At 37.9% G+C, this 22,762-nt stretch overlaps 1 protein-coding gene across 5 annotated transcripts in view; it reads left to right on the forward strand.

The window, feature by feature from the left end:
• Positions 1 to 21,044, forward strand: part of LOC136033795 (glycogen-binding subunit 76A-like) — a 52,337-nt gene extending 31,293 nt beyond the window's left edge. For all 5 annotated transcript variants that reach the window (XM_065714707.1, XM_065714705.1, XM_065714709.1 and 2 more), the window contains 2 exons: positions 5,729 to 6,155; positions 17,852 to 21,044. In XM_065714707.1, the coding sequence (XP_065570779.1) occupies positions 5,787 to 6,155; positions 17,852 to 19,177 (1,695 nt within the window). In that variant the 5' untranslated portion in view covers positions 5,729 to 5,786 and the 3' untranslated portion in view covers positions 19,178 to 21,044. The remainder of the gene's footprint in view (positions 1 to 5,728; positions 6,156 to 17,851) is intronic.
• The last annotated feature ends 1,718 nt before the right edge of the window (positions 21,045 to 22,762 follow it).

Below are 22,762 nucleotides of genomic sequence, written 5' to 3' on the forward strand. Positions count from 1 at the left end.
ACCCAATTATCTTTAGGCTATTAAGCGAGGCCTACGTTGTGAGACCCAAGAAATGGAAAGAATTTAGGGTACAGACTTTGGCAGGCGTGGCAGGCGTATGACCAAGGTCTATACATAGTAGACTGGAATCTTCGATCTGTCCTGCCAAAATCTCGAGATATTTATGATTTTCAGAATAATTTGGCTGGCTTTTTTACACTACTTTTCAATTTAACCTCCAAACTAGACCTGCCCTTCCCCAATATCAATTCTAGAGTACGCGCCGGCTTTGGAATTTGAGGAGGAGGCTGGGACAGATTGGGGTAACAGTTCTTCTCACCCTTTTGGAAGACTAAAAATGTTGACTGTTCTAATTATAAAATTTATAATATAGGAAGCATAGATCACCTTCTTAGTTAATCTTGAACGTTTTATATTATTTAGCTAGGTATAAGCCTAAATATAGATAAGGGGCTATTGAGAATGAAACATGTTAAGACAACAATTCTTAACTCATAATATGCCGAATAATTGGAATTATAACATTTCTACTGAAGCTCCACTATACCTTACTCCCACCTACCCACTAATGTGGAAATATATAGCCCAAATTGTATATTTCCCATGTGATTTTCTATTTTTTGATTTTCTCAAATTTGATTTAATTTACGGGTACGGGTTGAACAAGAGATCGTTCTCCTTTCGATTGCATGGAATGATAAAATCCATGGGAAATACATAATCCAGGCTATATATTTGCACATTAGGGGGGGGGGTAAAGTATAGTGAAGCTGCAGTCAAAATTTGTTAACTACAATTATTCTGCATATTGGGAAGTAAGAATCTTTTTCTTAACATGCTTCCTTTGCAATTGCCCCTAATCTAGGATTACACCCTTAGCTAGAATCAAGGTGAACACACTACTCGCTGTGTTTTTTTACGTCCTTTCCGAATATACTAATTGCTTCTAGCACAATTAGCCCCCACCCCACTAAATGGACATATATACAGCTCAGATCATACTATTTTAATTGTGTTTTCTATAATGCAACTCTTTTCATCTTATAAATTTAGCGGCAAACACGTTCTGTATTTACCCACTTTCTTTCTTATAAAAACATGCTTTCCTCCTGGTGCCCCTGTTGTATAAAAAATAACCCTTTCGCGAGGCGACCATTCAACTGCGATATATTCTATGTAAATTCTGATCAGGATTTCGTAACACGTCTGCAATCTAATAGAAAAACAAGAAACAAATTTATTTAGGCTTTAGTGTGTTGTCTCAAAACGGGTTTAACTAATTCTAGTGAAAGGTATACAATCTGACACCACTTTCGAAAGAAGAAAAACAACCTTGCTTAAAGGCTTTATAACTGTGCTATCAACTTCTTATGGTTGTTTTTATTATAGTTTCAATTTTACGAAATTAGCCACATCCTTAATTATTTATCTGCCTTTAGCTTTATATTGTCTTTAACAAATTTCGCTATTTTGTTGTTGTTTATTTTGTTTAAAACCACTATAAACATTTTTTTGTTACATTTGTTATGGTAAATCTGTAATTTCGGAGTTCAGATTCTGTCATTGTCACTTTACTTAATGGCAGAGTTTAAACTAATTCTACAAAGCATTGAGTGGTTGATTTCCGGTCTAAAATTTACATTTTAAAACATTAGTTAAAAAATACTTTCCGAAAAAGAAGTTTTCTTAAGGAAAGTAAAGGTCATATTAAACTTAAGGTCAGAAGAAATAGAAACCTACAATAACTCAAACTCGAAGCGACCAGAAATTATTATTAAAGAATAAAAGAAACACTAGAAATTCTGATTTACAATAGAATGAGCCCCCTCCGAAGTTTATACGACCATTCCTTCCATAAAAATCTTGCATGCCCCCAGGGCACATTTTACTCCCGGATTTTTGGGAACCGTTTTATCTCTGGAGTTTTTTTTTTACATTTTCTTTGGTCTATTTTGAACAAATGGCTATATTTATTCGTTTTTGCGCCAGGGAGGGGGTGGATGCCCTCCGTTAACTTTTGACTCATAAAAAGGTAACTAGAACTTTCAATTTCCAATCAAATGAGCCACCTTATAAGTTTATACGGCCGTCTCCTATATAGAAACCTTATAGGCCTACGGGGAAAACTTAAAACACTTGCCCCCAGTCTCTGGGGGGGGTGTCGACTGTGGAGTTTTTATGGCACTTGTTATTAACCAAGTGACATATAGCAATCGCAAATTCTGTCGGTCTGTCGGTCCCGGTTTTGCTACTTTAGGCACTTCCAGGTAAGCTAGGACGATGAAATTTGGCAGGCGTATCAGGGACCGGACCAGATTAAATTAGAAATAGTCGTTTTCCCGATTTGACCATCTGGGGAGGGGGTGGAGTCGGAGCCCGTTAATTCGGAAAAAAATAGAAAAATTGAAGTATTTTTAACTTATGAACAGTTGATCAGATCTCAATGAAATTTGATATTTAGAAGGATATCGTGTCTCAGAGCTCTTATTATAAATCCCGAACAGATCTGGTGACATTGGGGGGGATTTGGGAGGGGGAAACCTAAAATCTTGGAAAACACTTAGAGTGGATGGATCGGGATGAAACTTGGTGGGAAAAATAAGCACAAGTCCTAGATACATGATTGACATAACCGGAACGGATCCGCTTCTTTGGGGTAGTTGGGGGGGGCTAATTCTGAAAAGTTAGAAAAAATGAGGTATTTTTAACTTACGAACGGGTGATCAAATCTCAATGAAATTTGATATTTAGAAGGATATCGTGTCTCAGAGCTCTTATTTTAAATCCCGACTGGATCTGGCGACGTTGGGGGGGGGGGGATCTGGGAGGGGGAAACCTAAAATCTTGGAAAAACTTAGAGTGGAGGGATCGGGATGAAACTTTGTGGGGAAAATAAGCACAAGTCCTAGATACATGATTGACATAACCGGAACGGATCCGCTCTCTTTGGGGTAGTTGGGGGGGGGGTAATTCTGAAAAGTTAGAAAAAATGAGGTATTTTTAACTTACGAACGGGTGATCGAATCTCAATGAAATTTGATATTTAGAAGGATATCGTGTCTCAGAGCTCTTATTTTAAATCCCGAACAGATCTGGTGACATCGGGGGGGGGGGGAGTTGGGAGGGGGAAACGTAAAACTTGGAAAACACTTAAAAAACTTAGAAAAAATCTTAGAAAAAATGAGGTATTTTTAACTTACGAACGGGTGATCGGATCTCAATGAAATTTGATATTTAGAAGGATATCGTGTCTCAAAGCTCTTATTTTAAGTCTCGACCGGATCCGGTGATATTGGGGGAGTTTGGGGTGGGGGAACCTAAAATCATGGAAAACGCTTAGATTAGAGGAATCGGGATGAAACTTGGTGGGAAAAATAAGCAGAAGTCTTAGATCCGTGATTTACATAATTGGAACGGATCCGCTCTATTGGGGAGGGGGAATACTTAAAGCGGTGAGATCAGGATGAAACTGGATGGGAAGCATAAAAACCTGTCTAAGACACGTGACTGACATAATCGGACCAGATCTGCTCTCTTTAGTGGAGTTGGGGGGGGGGTAATTTTGAAAATTGAGGTATTTGTAACTTACGAAAGGGTGACCAGATATTAATGGAATTTGATATTTAGAAGGTTCTTGCGCTTTAAAGCTCTAATTCTAAATTCCGAACAGATCCTGTGGCATTGGGGGGAGTTGGAGGGGGAAACTGGAATTCTTGGAAAACGTGAAAATTGGGGTATTTTTATTTTACGAATAGGTGATCGGATCTTAATGAAATTTGATATTTAGAAGTAATTTATGTCTCAGAGCTCATATTTCAAATCCCGACCAGATCCTTTGACATTGGGGAGAGTTGGAGGGGGGAATCTTGGAAACCACTTGGAGTGGAGGAATCGGGAAGAAGCTTGGTGGACAGAATAAGCAAATGTCCTTGGTACGTCATTGACGGAACCGTACTGGATTTGCTCTTTTTGGGGGAGTTGGGGGGAGGGGCTCAGTGATTTAGCGAGTTTGGTGCTTCTGGACGTGCTAGGACGATGAAAATTGGTAGGCGTGACAGGGAGCTGCACAAATTGACTTGATATAGTCGTTTTCCCAGGTTCGACCATCTGGGGGGCTAAAGGGAGATGAAAAACTAGAAAAAATTAGGTGTTTATAACATACGAGCGGGTGATCGGATCTTAATGAATTTTGATATTTAGAAGGACATCGTGACTCAGAGCTCTTATTTTAAGTCCTGACCGGCATTAAGCCTCTTATTTTCCTTTTAAATCAATCTATTGATTCATAGAATTTTGCTAGAGCTCATACCATATGATCTCTTGGCTCTTAGCTCTTCTTGCCTCGTCACAAGTGCCATATGAGCTCTTAGCTCTTGTTTTTCTGATGTTTGAACTATTTTAAAAGAAAATGGCTATCTCAAAGTTTATATCGGATGGGTTTGGAGGAAAGGCAGTAGGGGGGGGGGTGGCTAGTTGCCTTTGGATTTCTTTCGACTCTTAAAAAGTGAACTAGAACTTTCTATAGCCCCCAGGGTATAACTTACCACGCCTGCCTGGGGGAGGGGGTTGTAGTGACACCGGAGTATTTGTTATCTGACCTTCGAACTATTTTTAACAAGATGGTTATCTCAAAATTTTTATCGAGTGAGTTTGGGGGAAAAGGTGTAGAGGGTGGTTAGTTGCCCTCTGGCCTCTTTTGACTCTTGAAACGTGAACTAGAACTTTCAATTTCCAATCAAATGAGCCCTGTCTGAAGTCTATATGAGCATCCCTTCCATAAGAACCTTATATGCCCCCAGGGCATAACTTACAACGCCAGCTCCCGGGCTTTTTTCAGTTCACTGAAAAAGTGAACTAGAACTTTCTATTTCCAATCAAATGAGCCCTCTCTGAAGATTATACGAGTATCCCTTCAATAAGAACCATTTAATTAGGCTGTGATTCTACGTTCTTGGATTCAGCTTAGGGCGAATTGTCTTTCAATCGAGAACAGGCAAAAAACTATTCGAAAAAAAAAGAAATTTGGTCCTGATGGGCGGTATGTTTGTCCCCTTTGTAAAGATGAGGATGAAGACTTGGATCATTTTTTCCGGAAATGCCCGGTGCTCTTTGATTTACGGAAAAATTATTTACATAGGATTAATTTGATACTTTCTGGTTTTCTGCAAAATAGTAACCCAACCATAATATTTCGAGTGGGAGTGTGTATAGATAAAGATTATGTATTTTTGCGTTGTGTTCTGTATCTGTGCTTGCTTGTAACTTGTACTGTTGTTTAATTTCCTTGCTTGTTTGTTATTTATTTATATTTTTGTGTGTATATGGCCCTTGTGCTTTTTAAATACACTTATCTATCTATCTATATGCCACAAGGGCATAACTTGCAACGCCTACCTCCAGGCCCTAGGGGGGGGGGTTGTGTCCCGAGCTTAACCACCAACAGCTTAAACTGGTTGTACCGTTGGAAGCTTCTTGTTTTGAGCTGCTCATCTCCTAGCTTTGAAGAATTGGACCAACTCAATAATTAACGATGACTAACTATTTGGATCAATCAATAAGAGAAGAGAAAAAGTGCAGGCGTCTCATTAACATCAAGCCTTCCACGTTTTTATAATAATCACGTTGAATCTTAAAAGCTGTTCCAGAGATGAGCATCCTTAAGACGAGATGCTCATTTCTAGGAAGAGCCCAATTTTATTAGAAATTAATGCCAAATTCCATTTTCCAGGATTTGGCAGAAGCAAGCCAGTTTCCAGTCAATATTCTCGTGATTGGAAGAAACAGGAATGAACTCCACTCCTCCAGAGCGACACTGTACCAGTCTCTACAAACTTCTCGGTCTAAATTGTGCAAATAGAGGTCAAGAATTGACCAATTCAATTCCTACTAACTCTTATACATATCAAACTGAAGTCCGTTGCAACGATAAAGGGTGCACAGAAATAATTGTCACATCTTTGCCAAATTCTGGTGTTGTCACCGCAGCACCAAAACCAATTACGACTATGCCCAAGATGCTAAATTTTGAAAAAGCAATGATAGTTAAGCAATTCTTAGCTAGTGCAGGGGACCCCGAAGGAAAAACAAACTACAAACTTGCAAATAATCCCGAAGATTTCGATTTTGGATTTGAATCTCCTCCTGAATTAGCACAGGTGAGTTTTTTTTGTTTTTTTAAGTACGTGTCACTTTATTCTCAACTGTTTTCAGGGATGTTCCAATTTGATTATTGTTCTACAAATTCCTCTCCCTCTCAATCTCTGGAACAGACTGCAAGATATATGCGTCGAAATACACTTTACATATGTGTATAATAAAAACTCTACGTTCAATGCTAGAACATTTCTGAGGACCGTAGACGTCAAGAACTTCAGGTTTTTACATTAAGTTCAAATTCGTGCTCGCATTTTCGTATTCGCTCATATTCATAGATCCAACAAAGAAAGTCATATTTTCCACTATTCTCACAAATAATGTCCATGAGCTGCCAGAACCGAAGCAGACTGCAATTCACACTACTGCGTTAACGCGTGCTTTTCCTATTAGCATCATTATTATCCCAACAAGGTTGCTATTTAAAGGAAGGTCAGGGGGCTCTGAAAGCCTTCAACTCTCAAAAGAGATTCTAACTTGTCAAAAGTGAAATATTCAGAAGATAATAGTGTGAAAATAGGTTATTTCCTGTGGTTTGTATACCTTAACCCCCTCTTTCTAAACCCTTGGCTTTCAATCCCCCAAAGAAAACTGAACTGGTGCTGCGTTTTCCACCGAGTTTTGGTTCTGACTTGATGTTTTTAGGGCTGGATAGACGTTGTTTTTTTTCTCTCAGTGTTAGTATGTAGTTAGTTTCGTACTAACTTGGATGGTCGTCAGATTTTGTTACACAACATATTATTCTGCAAATTACTATAGAAACTTTCGTTCACATGAAAATGATTGTTTTTCAAATTTCAAGAAGCTTGCACTGAAAAGAAGACTAATATAGTGCAAATAATTGTTTTTTCCAGTTTAACCACTTATTATTCCATACACATTCGTATATATTTGGTTACAGTGGCGTAATTTCGTCAAATTCCTGAGGGGGGCAACATTGGAGCCAATTTTTCCAAATCAAGTGAAAATGACGGTGATAACCCCCTGCCCCGTAGCAAAATACGCCCGTGTTCGATTAAGCATAGCAACTTGGTGGGGTAAACCGAGGTCTGGGAGGGGCAGTTGCCCCCCTGCCCCAGAGCAAATTACGCCCGTGTTTTTATTAAGCCTACGGAAAGGAAACCTAAAGAGGAATTCACAGCTAGGTCATTGGAAGTTATGGTCAAGAATGTCGAAAATGTATACAATTAAAGATAGAAAGTGTTGCACGTTTTCTTCGTTCAATATCCCAAAAATAGAAGTAGATGCAGCCTAAAGGTTATTGTCTCAGCAGTTATTTTTCTGGCATGTATTTTTCAAGCAAATTTAGCCCTTTTTCCCCCCGAATCATTGTGCAGCTTAGACTAACTTGTTTTTGCACTTAGATTGTGAATCCATACATGATTCCAGTTTAAACAAGGCGCAAGCTGCACGTGTCTAAATTTCTGGCAAAAAGTTGGAAGTGAAGAAGTGGGAAAAGTTGGAGGTGTCATGGGTCAAATTTGTTTACTTCCGATCCAATGCATGTTTTGATGCTTTGCATTATTCTAGTTCCAAGAAAAGTACATCGTGATCGTTTTTTCTTCTAAAATATATATGTGAAGAATAGGCCAAGTGCGTAATTTGGGGCCCTCACTTTCTTGTTGCACGGCTCATCCTCCCTTCCCCCTAGAGACTGTTGTTTTTATTTGATTATTCTGATCAAAAGGTCCATCTTGGTATTTTGATTTAGGATGACTTGGGGTCTAGGGGAGTGCCCGACGCCAAAAATGACTCGAAAATGGGCAGGGTAGTTTCCCTGCCATCGCTTTTGACCTTTAAAAGACCACTGGATCCTGCAGTTCCAGATTGAAAGAACCCACAGCTAACTTTCTATGACCATATTTTCTGTAAAAAATTGGCCAGAGAAAAAATAACACAGGGGGCGAATTACTCTTTACTTAATCGACGGTATTGTGTAATAAAGGCCTGATTTTTGAAAAGGGAGAGTAGCACCCCCAAATATCAAGTGATCTTTATGAATGTCACACCGTCATATTCAGCGTATCAGTCAACCGTACTATAGAGGTTTCAAGCTCCTATGTACCAAAACAGGGCTTATTTGGTTGGAAGTCAAAAGTTCTAGTGCCCTTTTTAAGTGAAAAAAAGATTTGGGGGCAACTAGCCCACCTCACATGCCCCTGTTTTCCTCAAAGACATCTGATCAAAATTTTGAGATAGCCTTTTGATTCGGCATACCTGAAAGGTAGCATGACTCCCCACAGTCCCTGAGAAAAAAGTGTTTCCAGGGGGGTTGTCAGGGGAAATTCTAGGGTGGAGGCTGGCACTTCCTCATCCCTCGGTCTTTACAATAAAGTCTTAAAGTTATTTAAAAATTCAGCGGCCCTTGGGTTTGAGAAGTCGTTCGTAAAGAATTGAGAGATAAAGTCAAATTTTAGCATAAAGATCGAGGGACGAGGAAGGTGCAACCCCCCCCCCCTCATTTTCGGAATAGTTTCTAATCGTTTTAAATTTTAATGTTGCTCCTTACTTTCAGTTGTGAAAAAATTCTTTTAATTTAATTTCTGACAATACTTCAATTTAGTCCAGGAAATTCCCCTCCTCCTGTGTAAAATTCCGACGGAAAATATCCCCCGGAAATTTTCTTCCTCAAGGAAAATTATCCACGTGGAAAATCTCCCCTCCTTTCCCCCTCGGAAAGTTCCCTCTGAACGAATTTCTGTATGTTTCCCAATAATAAATATTTTATAAAAATATTGGGCAATTTGCATAACTTATTGCCCTTTCCCCAGGGGCCGAAGCAGGTCATGCCATCCTCAGAAGTATAATTATTGTACCTTATAATCATGCTGAACTAAAATGCTATCTCAAAATTTCTATCGCCTTCGGGAAAAAAGAACAAACAAATAAACACACTTCTCTTCTGACAAAAAATACAAAATTCAACATTTTTGTAGATTGGAGATTGAACCTCTGCAGTTGGATTTTATGATATGTTGAATCTGATGGTGTGATTTTTATAAGATTGCTTTCGTGGTTATTTCCCCATTTTTTGAAAATCAGGCAAATTTTCTCAGGCTCGCTACTTTTGATGGGTAACATTAAACTTAATGAATTTGTATATTTGGAGTCAGCATGAAAAGCCACTTCTTTGGATGTAATAATTTTTATCAGAGTTCCCTTTTTAGAGTTTCGGTTTACTAATGGGCCAATTTGCTCTTTACTTACAGTTTATTACCACGAACTGTTTGCTTGTTAGTAGTTGACCACTTTTATTATGACAAACCACGGATTGTTTTTAGTAACTGGTTCCTTTTGTCGATATGGCAATTTGGTTGTGAAACTTTCTTATTCTAAACTTCTTTTCTAAAAAAAAATCGGAAGAAGCAAACTTCATTTCTGGTCAAAGTTCAAGGCTGGGCTTCTAAATGATACAACTTTCTTTCAAAATAGTATTAGCTGAGGCAAAAATACTTTTAGCTGAATTAAGCCATTTTCTAAGCAGACATATTCCACGACCTAATCTCTTATATACTCGTTTCATTTTTTCGGTGGGAACTAGATGAAGATCCATTCTACCTGGCACCAAAGTACGGGGAGATGGTTGAAGTTTTCGAACATGATCTGCCTGTGGTAGGCACTTCTTCAATCTGCAGCCAATCCTTATCCCAATGACACCCTTGTCAATGGAAGGTACCCAAGGATCCAGATCATTCTTGAATATCTGCCAGAGCTTCGCTCACTTTGCCCGAAGTCTTCGTTTTCAAGTAGGAAGGGGGTTCCCTTCAGGTTTCCCACGTGGACAGTGTCAACAATATCCCATTGTGGAATATAGTGCCAATCGGTCGTCATAGTGTGTGTTCAAGGCATTCCATCTGTTATTTTTGTATGACTATCGAGAGAGGGTCTGTTTAGACGCAGTGCCTTCAAATTTTAGCGTTTGATATGCAAGACCATCGGCTGACACGTAGAATATGCCTCCTTTAATGATGGTCAATTGTTTCTTTGGAGCGACTTTCTTTGGTCTTTAGAAGCCAGATTTCACAGGCATCTGGCAGGATGTGTCGGACGGTTGCATCATACACGGTCATCTTAGTTTTTAAACTGATCTCATGCATCCTCCAGAAGGATTCCTTCATTTTTTTTTAATGTGGCCCATGCTTTCTATTCATGCTGTAATATTGGTTTCTGCGCAACGTATTGGAGTCAGGATAAAGTTAAGGTTGCGAAACCCCTCTAGGGTATCGATGCTTCACCCTGGAGTTTGATATATGGTCATTTGGGGTAATTTTTTTTTTATCAATTATGGTTTGAACTTCCTGACCGTGAGACCAGCTTTCTTCGATGTACAGGAAACATCGGCCGTCTGCTGGAGTTCCGCAGACCTACTACTCAAAAAGGCTACGTCATCTGCGAAGTTGATGTCTGGGGTGACAATTGAGTTGTCTTCTTTCAGTCCGAATAAGAAACCTTTCTATGTGCAAAATGTATTTGCCATTATCTAGTCAATGATATTATTAAACAGGAGTTGGTAAAAAGGGATACTCTTATTTTACTCCTGAGGGACGTCAAATTCCAGTGTCTCACCATCGAGAGTTCGGACTAGCGTAACTATAGGCTCGTAAGCTGCTCTTGAGTATCTTCGTCAGCTCTGTCGATATTCCATCCTCTGCTATGATCTTCAAAAGCTCAGCTCTGTTAAGGGAATTGAACGCAGCAACTAAGTTGATGAGGCTATGAAGACTGACACAATATCAAGCAGAGGATAAGAAAATGCTCTTGGCAGCCTCTACCAGCCTTGAAACCTGCTCGTTCTGGTCTTATGCATTTGTCTTGAGAGTCTGAAATAATTGAGAACTTTTATGTAGAAGGTTTATGGTGTGTTCTATCATTGTTTTACCTCGGTAATCCGAACAAACCCTCTATCACCCTCTTTATAGGCGGGTATTAGTACTAGAGCTTCCAATCTTTCGGAAATTTTTGGGTTGCCCCACCTCAACAATAAGGTTTTTCAGCTGGCGTAAGGGAGTGGGGATGATTTGTACATGTCGACCGGAAGACTACCCTCTTCAGGGGTTTGTTATGCTTTCAGAGAATGCTGGTGGCTTTAGTTCTATCCAGTAAGGCTTCATCATCATATTCTGAACATCAGGCAGGTCAAAACAGAATTCAGAAAGATAAAGTAACTAGTTTTGTGTGTAGCCTTGGGTTGTATCCTGTTATTAGTGTGGGGAGGGAACTGGTATGTGGATAAACCGGAAGTAGCTTTCAAAATCTGTTAGAAAAATTATCTGAATGATGTAAAGTAAGCATTTTATTATTATTGCGTATAATTCGGAAGGAGAGGTAACTAAACTGGGGTAGTTTATGGTATAGGACAAAAATCAAATTAGAAAATTACTTAATTTTTTAATATAATAATCACTGCAAATGTACTTGCTTGCCCTAATGGCCTAGGGCTGTATACAAAAGCTGGTTGATTCATTTTTATTTATTTATTTTTGTTATTTTTTCTTTAAGTTGGCTTTGTTTTGAGCATGAAGCAACTGTTGATGGAAAATACAGAAAAAATTATGCAACCTGTAAAATCAGCGAACTTTTTTATGTAGTATTGGGCTGTATCTTGCACCATTAGGAGAGGGGTTCTGGGATGTAATTACAATGACAGTTAATATTATATTTGAAAATTAAATTGATAGGAAATCGAATAAAATATTTTTTCTACATCTGATTCCTGCCCTATAAGCAAAATTAACTAGTAATTGCCTACCTTATTATCTACCTCTCCTTTGTCATCAGTTCCTAAAACTTTGAATTGACTTACCCACACTTACATAAGTAGCACCTCTGAATTGATTCTGCCTGTTTAATCAAGTGATATTCCATTTTTTGCTTACAAATACCTATTCCTGCTTATACAGAGCATTCCAAGCTACAAGTGGCTAATTCTAAGCTACATAGTGACTATTACAATAACAACAACATAAACCTGTATCTGAAATTAGTAAATCTACAACAAGTTATTCTTTTATTTTATCTTAAAGGTATTTAGAATTGAAAAATATAAAGAATTGGCTGATATAAGTCCAGATACCACGAGAATAGTGGTCCCGTTTCTGAAACTTGTGGCTCCGACGCTGTTTTTTGGACTTAGGTTCAAAATGGTGAAACTGACGTGCCACTTACAGGAGATTGGTGGACCAAGTTCGCCAACTCAGCCATGTCACACTTATTCAACTAATAATTTTCACGTTTTCTTCGGTGCCTTGTTTTTTTTTACTTAGTTGTTTATTTTTGGCGAGAAAACAAATTTAACAGCTACTGTGTTATTTTTCGATACGCTAAAATCCTTGCCGCTTCCTTTTTTTTGTCCCTGATAAATTGACGTTGTCTATTTTTCTACAGTAGATTGTTTAGAACGAAAGTAGTATTTAAATGTAAAAAAATGCATTGATTTTAAACCCTAAACCCTAATAATAAAAAGATTAACAGTGAATCTTTGAGCATACAAAAACAATAATGACTGACAATCCTGGGCTCCCATTCTGCATATCGCCCGGGAAAAAGACCAGTCTTCTTTTCTCGCCAGGTCTAGGTTTATCTAACTCCTTCCCTCCCAAAATATGTAAATATCCTCTTAAGAGGGATTACACGGGTCTTTGTTCATCGGGTACATTTGCAGATGGGTTGATGTTTGTCCATTGGGCATATTATTCAGAGGCTTAATGGCAGTCGGGATTTAAAATAAGAGCTCTGAGTTACAAGGTCCTTCTAAATATCAAAATTCATTAAGATCCGATCACCCACTCGGTAAGTTAAAAATACATCAATTTTTCTAATTTTTCCTCTCCCTTCAGCCCCCAGATGGTCGAATCGGGGGAAACGACTTTATCAAGTCAATTTGTGCAGCTCCCTGACACGCCTACAATTTTCATCGTCCTAGCACGTCCAGAAGCACCAAACTCGCCAAAGCACTGAGCCCCACCCCCTAACTCCCCCAAATAGAGTGGATCCAGTCCGCTTACGTCAATCACGTATCTACGACATTTATAAGCTTTTTCCAAGATTTCCGGTTTCCCCCTCCAACTCCCTCCAGTGTCAACAGATCTGGTCGGGATTTGAAATAAAAGTTCTGAGACATGAGTTCCTTCTAAATGTCAAATTTCATTAAGATCCGGTCGCCCGTTCTTAAGTTAAAATGCCTCAATTTTTCTAATTTTTCCAAATTAACAACCCCTAGCTCCCCTAAAGAGAACGGATCCGTTCCAATTATGTCAATCACGTATCTATAACTTGTACTTATTCTTCCCATCAAGTTTCATCCTGATCTCTCCATTCTAAGCGTTTTACAAGATTTCTGGTTTCCAAGATTTCCTGTTTCCCCCACCAGCTCCCCCAATGTCACCGGATCTGGTTGGGATTTAAAATGAGAGTTCTAAAGCACAAGATCCTTCTTAAGATCAAATTTCATTAAAATTTGATCACCCGTTCGTAAGTTACAAATACCTCATTTTTTCTAATTTTTCCGAATTACCCCCCCTCCGCCCAACTCCACCAAAGAGAGCAGATTCGGTCCAGTTGTTTCCGTCACATATCTTGGACTTGTGCTTACTCTTCCCACCAAGTTTCATCCTGATCTCTCCGTTTCAAGCGTTTTCCAAGATTCCCCCCCCCAATAACCCTGGATCAGGTCGGGATTTAAAATAAGAGATCCGAGTTTCGAGGTCCTTCTAAATATGAAATTTCATTAAGATTTGATCACTCCTTCGTAAGTTAAAAATACTCACCCAAAGACAGCGGATCCGTTCCGGTTATGTCAATCACGTATCTAGGACTTTTGCTTATTTTCCCACCAATTTTCATCCCGATCCCTCCACTCTAAGTGTTTTTCAAGATTTTAGGCTCCCCCCCAACTCCCCCCAATGTCACCAGATCCGGTCGAGATTTTAAATAAGAGCTCTGAGACACGGTATCCTTCCAAACATTAAATTTCATTAAGATCTGATCACTCCTTCGTAAGTTAAAAATACCTCATTTGTTCTAACTTTTCAGAATTGCCCCCCCCCCCAACTCCCCCAAAGAAAGCGGACCCGTTCCTGTTATGACAATCACGTATCTAGGAACTATGATTATTTTTTCCACCAAGTTTCATCCCGATACTTCCACTCTAAGCGTTTTCCAAGATTTTAGGTCCCCCCTCCAACTCCCCGCAATGTCACCGCATGCGGTCAGGATTTAAAATAAGAGCTCTGAGACACGATATCCTTCCAAACATCAAATTTCATTAAGATCCGATCACTCCTTCGTAAGCTAAAAATTCCTCGTTTTTCTAATTTTTCGGAATTAACCCTCCCCCAACTCCCCCAAAGAGAGCGGATCCGTTCCGGTTAAGTCAAATCACATATCTAGGACTTGTGATTATTTTTCCCACCAAGTTTTTTTCCCAATCCCTCCACTCTAAGCGTTTTCCAAGATTTTAGATCCCCCCCTACTCCCCGCAATGTCACCAGATCCGGTCGGGATTTAAAATAAGAGCTCTGTGACACGATATCCTTCCAAACATTAAATTTCATTAAGATCCGATTACCCGTTCGTAAGTTAAAAATACCTCATTTTTTCTAATTTTTCCAATTTAACCGTCCCTCCACTCTCCCCCCAGATGATCGAATTGGAGAAACGACAATTTCTAATTTAAGCTGGTCTGGTTCTGATACGCCTGCCAAATTTCATCGTCCTAGTTTACCTGGAAGAGCCTAAAGTAGCAAAACTGGGACAGACAGACCGACAGACCGACAAAATTTGCGATCGATATATGTCATTTATTGCATGTCTCTCAACTTGAACCAAGATTATGGTGGGAATAGTTAAAAGTGTGGCTTTCAAATCAAAAATTTTCTTTTGTTACTTATTTCTTGATTTCGAATGAATTTCTGGAAGACCCTTGTGTATATAAAAATGAAGCCACATATTCCGATTCATGTTGCTGCTTTTATAGATTTTTTCATATTTTAATCCGAAAAGTTCACAAAAACAGCTCAATAGAATTTATTTTTTATTATTTGTAAAGCTATGTAAAGTGATGAGCAACATTCGAACTTAAAATAAACAGAAATCATTACATATATTAGAGGGATCGTCCTCACTTCAATGCCTCAATCTTTACGCTAAGCATTTTTAGTAATTTCAAAAGAGCTATTTATTCTGATTAAACGGCCTTTGTGGTTCAGGGGTCATTCTTAAAGAAATTGGAACAAAATTTAAACATTAGTGTAAAGAGCGAGGTATTAACGAGGGGACGAAACCCCCCCCTCCATATATGTAATAAAAATATACGAATATAGAAGCTTGTTACGTAAATTAATCAGTAAGTTACGTATATTTATTACTAACAAAAATGTTCGTAAATAAAGCTAAAAATTTTAGTGGCCTTTTTAAGTAACCGAAAAAATTGAAGGGCAACTAGGCCTCCTCCCGCGCCCCCTTTTTCCTCAAAATCATCCGATCAAAACTTTGAGAAAGCCATTTACCCAAAAAAAGTAAAGTTAATATACAAATTCCGTTTTAATTATTCATGAACAGTGATCTAAAATCAATACCTGCATTAATTCAAAAACACTCAGAAATTAAATAAACAAAACAATTTTTTCTAACTGAAAGTATGGAGCGATATTAAAACTTAAAACGAAAAGAAATTGTTCCGTATATGAAAGAAACTGTCCCTTCCTCATCGTCCCGCTCTTTACGCCAAAGTTTGACTCTTGCTTACAACTCTTCTTTTTAAAACAATAAACTTTAGCGTAAAGAGCGGGGCGCTGAGGAGGGGACAGTCCTTTCATATACGGAATAGTTTCTGTTCGTTGCAAGTTTTAATGTCGCTCCTTACTTTCAGTTAAAAAAAACTTGTTTTTTATATTTAATCAAACAGTTCGTGGTAACGAACTGTAGTAAGGAGCGACCCGGCTCAATAGTAACCGAAACTCTAAAAAATGGAATTTCGATACCGATAGTTACATCAAAAGAATTGCATTTTAATGCTGATTTTAAATATTTAACTTTCATCAAGATCAGTTATACCCATCAAAAGTTACGAGCCTGAGAAAATTTGCCTCATTTTAGAAAATAGGGGGAAACACCCCTAAAAGTCATACAATCTTAACGAAAATAGAGAACAGAGAACTTATCAGAGAACCTTATTGTAGAAGTTTCAAGCTCCTATCTACAAAAATGTGGAATTTCGCATTTTTTTTGCCAGAAGACAGGTCACGGATGCGTGTTTATTTGTTTTTTTTTTGTTTTTTTTTTTTTCCAGGGGTGATCGTATCGACTGAGTGGTCCTAGGATATTGCGAGAGGGCTCATTCTAACGCAAATTAAAAGTTCTAGTGCCCTTTTTAAGTGACTAAAAAAATTGGAGGGCACCTAGTCCCCCTCCCACGCTCATTTTTCCCCAAAAGTCACCGGATCAAAATTCTGAGATAGCCATTTTATATGCCATAGTCGAAAAACCTAATAACTATGTCTTTAGGGACGACTTACTTCCCCACAGTCCCCATGGGAGGTTAAGATTCAAAAATGATCAGAGGGCAGCTACCACTCCCCGGGTCCTTTTCCCCTCAAATGCATCCGATGAAAATTTTTAGATGGCCATTTTGTTCAAAATTGTTCAAAGGTCAAATAACTATGCCTCCAGGGTTAATACCCCCGCCCTTCCCATAGTACCCAGTGTAAGGGTTATAAGTTATGCAAGTTGCTCATTGTTAACATATAAAGTTTTTTATTCAGAATAGAGGGCATGTTTCATCCTGGATCTCCAAGAAAAAGCTTAGAGTTTTAAGGTGAGATCTTAGGAAAATGTTGACAGGAAGTACAAATATAATCAAAACACATTTTGTCTTTGTTGGTTGTGAAAAGCGAATAATTCCAAACATTTGTAGATGACAGCTTCAAACCTCTACTCATAGGGTTCCCTCATTTTGTTTTGTTGTTAGACAGGGGGTGGGGCAGATGCCTCAAAGAGTACATTTTAATGCCAAAACACACTAACTCTCATTGAGCTTTCAGAAAAATACAAAATTAGTTATAGAGAAGGGGCGAGGAGGTTTGGATGTAGAAATCAATATTTAATCCCTCTTGATTTCTGGGAGTATTTCTGGTCTACGTTGTCATTATGAAAGTAAAGAGTAACACTAAACCCCAAAGTGAGCAGTATTTATTCTATATGGGAAGGGACGGCCCTTTCCATATCTCGAACCTCTCCCTCATGGCTGTAGAAATTTAGAGGATGCGGCAATTGAGAGGTCTGCTCCTTTTTTTGTAAATTGTAAGTGATTGGAGACCAACCAGTCCCTGCTCTAAAACTGTTTTTCATATCTGGTCCTTTCGTTACCCCTTAAAACATCTTATTGACATTTTGAGGTACCTATCTTGTACCCTCTCTGTGTCTGCTCAATTTTGCGTGCGGGGGAATTTTCCTTGGAGGGATTTTCAAGAGGGGGGGCTTCAACTATCGGTTTTAACTAGCTACAATATACCCACCTTTTCAACTAAAATTTATCCCTGAAGAATTTGCCATTTTCAAAGATTAGTACCCTTGTCCTTTGAGCTGTTTTTATTTTTTGGAACTTTTGAATCATTCTGAGGAAATTGGCATTATAAATTTTGATTTCTAATTATTATACCCTGATATCTTTGAAATATTAATATTTTCTTTTATTTAATAGGAGGACAGCGACTCATTAAACAGTGATGTTGTAGTAAACGAGGATACGTTGCCACCGCATTCTTCTGTGAATTCAGACTCGGGGCAAAGCATGGATTCCGATACACTTCAGGAAAGTGACGACGAGCTCACATTCATTTGCGAAGATGGAAGTCTATCAACCTCTCCACTTTTTTCTGTTCCTGAACAAATACCAGATGATAGTGGAGATATGGATGTACAAAGAGGTTGCATTCTCTCAGAAAATATTGCGACTGATGAACCCGATTTTGTTTTTGACAGACAAATAAACTTTCTTGCTGATATATCTGCAAAAGAGGATTTTTCCTCTCTTCTTCATGCATCAGAAGAGACACAGTGTCTTTCTGACAATAGTGAGCCTGACACAGAACTTTCATCAGAATTGCAAGAACCAAATAACCTTGAATTGGAGAATCTTCCAAGTGTGATAAATGATATTAACAATGCTGATCTGACTAAATTTGAGCAAAGGAGTGAAAACTTGCAAGTAAATGGTGATGCAATGTTGAAATTAAGTGATCATCCTGATGCTTGCGGATCTTGTAACGATAGCGGTATAGCTGCAGATGATGATGAAAACTCAAATTTTTCTGATTCAAGTGATGACGAGGAAAAACAGAGAATGAAAAGAAGCTCATCTCTAAGAACTTGGAAAACTCCTCCTGGTACTCCTGGTCAGAAAAAAATTGTGCGTTTTGCAGATGCAATGGGCTTAGATTTAGCTGATGTCAGACATTTTCTAGATGGAATACCTAATATACCCAAGTCGGCTTTTCAAGACTTGGATATAAAATTGGATGCCTCAGAAGAAGATTTGAACGTAGAAAATGTAAAAGTGGGAGATGAACCTCAGAAATTAAATGCCAATTTTGCTACCCCGGGAGCGTTACCGGATTTTATTGATAAAGTCAAAAATAGAAATGTTTGCTTGGAAACGGCTGTGATAGAAAAGTCCTTCTTGATCAAAGGTATCATCCGTGTTTTAAATAAGGGATATTATAAAAGTGTTGTTGTAAGATATACAACTAACGAATGGAAAACCTTCCGGGACAATGTTGCTGAGTACGTTCCGAATTCTTGTGATGGCCTTACTGATAAATTCGAATTTTCTATTCCTGTTCCACAGATGAAGGCTGGTGATAGAATACTCTTTGCCATATGTTATCGAGTCTCAGGCCAAGAATTCTGGGACAATAATTGCAACTTCAATTATAGTTTCACTTGTGTGAGCTCCTATCTTTACCCAGTCTGTCCTCCGGTCCCCCAAAATTTATTTTGTGATGGCCAGTGGGCTGGGTTTTTATAATGAGCAAAATCTTTCAAAAAAGTGGCTAAGAATGTGTTGCGGGATAAGGCACATACTGTCTTAAATTTCGCAGTTTCGGTAGGAAGCTCTTTTTCTCCTTTTGAGAATCTTGAAAAATCTTCTACCAGTCAATATACCAAACAATAAACTAAATTGGTATAGCCTGGTAGAAGTTTGATGTATGCAAATAATAGATACTGTATACCTATCAGAATATAAACTATAGTTGTCTCTAGATGTTATTATAGCTATAATGATTTGTATATGTTATGTTGTGTGTACCACCAGCATAAGAAAAGAACATGAAATCATCATTTCTGTCTTTTAGCTTGATGTGAGGTTTACCATATCTTACCCTATTAAACGCATGTTACATACAGTATGCTAACCAATTGCCCATATATAGGCCTTATTTATTCAATAGTGCAAATAGATCGTATAAAGATATGATATTCCGTTGTTTTTCAGTGCTCTGTTTTTGTTATGACACTAATACTACTAGTTCAAAGCAATTGTCCACTAAACGCATTAATTCGACTGTAATAAATGGTGCTGTGTTTTTTATCTTTCGTTTTGGAACAGTATAATTTTTTCCCACATATTGAATTTCACTCAATAGGTTGTGATAGATCCAAATATTTTTTCTTTTTAAGCAGAAATCAGATAGGTCTATTGATGAGATATAAAGAAAAAGAAATGAGCAAACAGATGTATACCTAGCGTTTGTATGAAGAAAATTGAAATACATTAACTTTGAAAAGGTGGAGTCACGCATAGATTATTAGGAGATTCCCCCTCTCCCCTTCTGTTCCTGCTAAGGATCCTGTTGAAAACCGTATTTGGGTCTGAAGCTACGTATTTGAAATAATAGACTTCAAATACGAAGTCATTTTTCCCCTGAGGTCTTTTTGTCCAATCTAAAAGTCTTGGGACTATGTCTATGCGCGTGGAAAAGAGTTTCAGATCAGGAAACTTATGGATATTTCAGCCAGGATCTCTTTCCAAGTTCTAAATACGAAAAAAAAAAATCAATTTAGTTTTTTCAGAATTGTAAAAGGGCTAAAAAAAAGAAAGGGTTAATAAAAATTAAGTGATGAGACATGTTAAAGCAAGTCAGCTATGAAGTTGATTTTTTCTTATACAAATTACAACTATACAATAAAAAAGAAAAGTCTCATCAGAATTAATTTATTTTTCAAACAATAGCAACCAAGGCATGTGTATATTCATCAATTGCTCTCGTCCAATGTTGGCAATCCATGAGTTTATTGAGGAGGGGGGAGGTTAGTGTGTTTTTAAAAATCTAGGGGGGGTAATTTTTTATTAACTTCTTTCAATGGAAATGCCGAAAAAAGATTATTTTTAACGAAAACGCCATAAAGAGATATTTTTCGAAGTCTAATGGCAGAGAGGGTAACGTGCTTCCTTCCCCAATAGGTGCCCTTGTTTTATAAATTAATAATGGTAAACAACGTCCCTTTTTAAGGTCTTCTATTAATTATTTACATCTTAGCAGTAACAGTTCGCCTACCCATTTCCTATAGATCAATGCGTCACCATCTAAAACGCTAAAAATGAAGGCAATTATATTTTCATTGTTTTCAAAGAGCTCTTCGGTTTCAGCGAACCTCTTTGAGAAATCTTGCTTTTGACGTTTCTTTAATAACTTACAATATCTATGTATATATTTATGTTATATCTACGTTGTCCTATGTTTATGAAATTTCTCTAATTTATGGTGTAGGCTATGATTTCTGCTTACTTTTGGCTGATTACTAAAATTATAAATTGTTGAAGTTTTTGGAACTTACCCTTTTTAATATCTTCTTTTATTTGTTCGTTGATGAATTAAATTATTGTTTTTCTTCTTGTTTTTTTTATCGACTGGGCCGTGTCACTGAATTGTTCTTCGCTTTCCGAAAGGGCTTATATGAAGCGCTTGGAGGCTAATTGCTGGTCCTGAATTCATCAGGCAGAATGAATCATTTGAATCATTAGGCAGAAGATATTTCTGTGATTTTTGTTTTGATGTTTCCTTACATTCTTGAGTTTGAAAAAAAAAATTCTGAAGAACATTTGGGATAGCCTCTCAAATTCTATACGAAAAAAGTATTTTTCACAAAAAAATGTAAAGTTGATCTGGCCATTGGAAGACCATTGGGTCACTCATGCCTAAATGTTTAGTCTGACATTTTCATGCTTTTGAAAAATTGCTCAAAAACTGGTTACTAAGCTGATCTCAAAGGGAGAATCAGTAAGGGAGTGTAAATCAGGGACAATCATAGCGTAGTTGAACATAGATTGTCCTACTGACTTGTCCTTTGACAGTAGCTTAGCAAACCAGTGGTGGTACAACAATTTCACCTTACCTAAATCCACCAAGTTCCCAAAGAAGATTTTTTTTTTAACAATCCCTTACTTTACCGGTTTTCGACATTCATTTAACCCATTGAATGGCTTCCTTGGACAATTGCACCAATACTAATTGTAAAATTGATGGTCGTTTCACAGTGTGGATTTCATTAATTTTTAGACATATATAAATTAATAATTTTGAAATAACTTTCTCGAAATTCTATAATTGAGACGGTCGATACAAATCCAACGTTGAAGTAAATTGGTAGGAGAAAAGGTCCTACAGGTTACAGGCATCGAGTTGTTGACGAAATACCGCTTGTGATATCCTCCATGATATTATTTTTAATGTTTAGCTCATCTCTATGGTGATCTCCGATAAGAAATGGATATAATCAGTTAACTCCAATTTTAATATGAAAACAGGCCCCGTCAAACCCCTAAAATTGCTAGTACAAAAACGAAAAAGGCTGTTTCATTCGAAAGTTTCAGTTAGCCAATAGATTGTATAGAGGAAAAGGGACGGAGATACATTTTTTCACTAAATCAATCATTGTTCATACTTCGCCTACCGGCGAAAAGCAAACAAGCTTGAAAGGTCAAGCGGGGCCAACCAACTACAGTTACTAAATACGCTCACACTACTAAACAATAGAGACTAATGTAAAGAAGACCAAATAAGAACAACAAAAAACGGAGAACAATACCTTGAATAGAATGGCAATCTGAAGTAAGCTACTCACGAAAGCTACTCCAGACAAGAAAGGAACTCCTTTGCTCACGACTTGAAAGCAGAAAGACTGAATATTAGAAGCTAGTGTGAAAAAAGGGTCAAGTATGGTTCTGAAGCATCTGCGCTCCAAAAGACGGAGGAAGATTTGATAGATGTTTTCCAGAGATATTGCCTACATTATTATTTTGGGTACCGACTGACTGACTATGTCTCAAACAGTAAGCTGTACAAAAAAAAATGTGTTTTAATCCTGCGTTCTAGGCCTATAATGAGAAAAAGGTTAACATAACTTGAAAACGTTCTGCGGATGAAGGATGACAGATTGCCAAAGATAGTTCATGTTGGCCAATTGACTAGGGCCAAATAAAAATTTGGTCATCCCCGAATAGAGTGGGAGGATGTCGTAAGGAAGGATTAAAGGGATACGGAAAGCTCTTGGGAGGGTGTAAAGAGGGAGGCTTTAAATAGATTGCAATGGTGGAGGAGCGTGTATAGGT

The sequence above is a fragment of the Artemia franciscana genome, chromosome 12 (genome assembly GCF_032884065.1).
Source record: "Artemia franciscana chromosome 12, ASM3288406v1, whole genome shotgun sequence".
NCBI lineage: Eukaryota > Metazoa > Arthropoda > Branchiopoda > Anostraca > Artemiidae > Artemia > Artemia franciscana.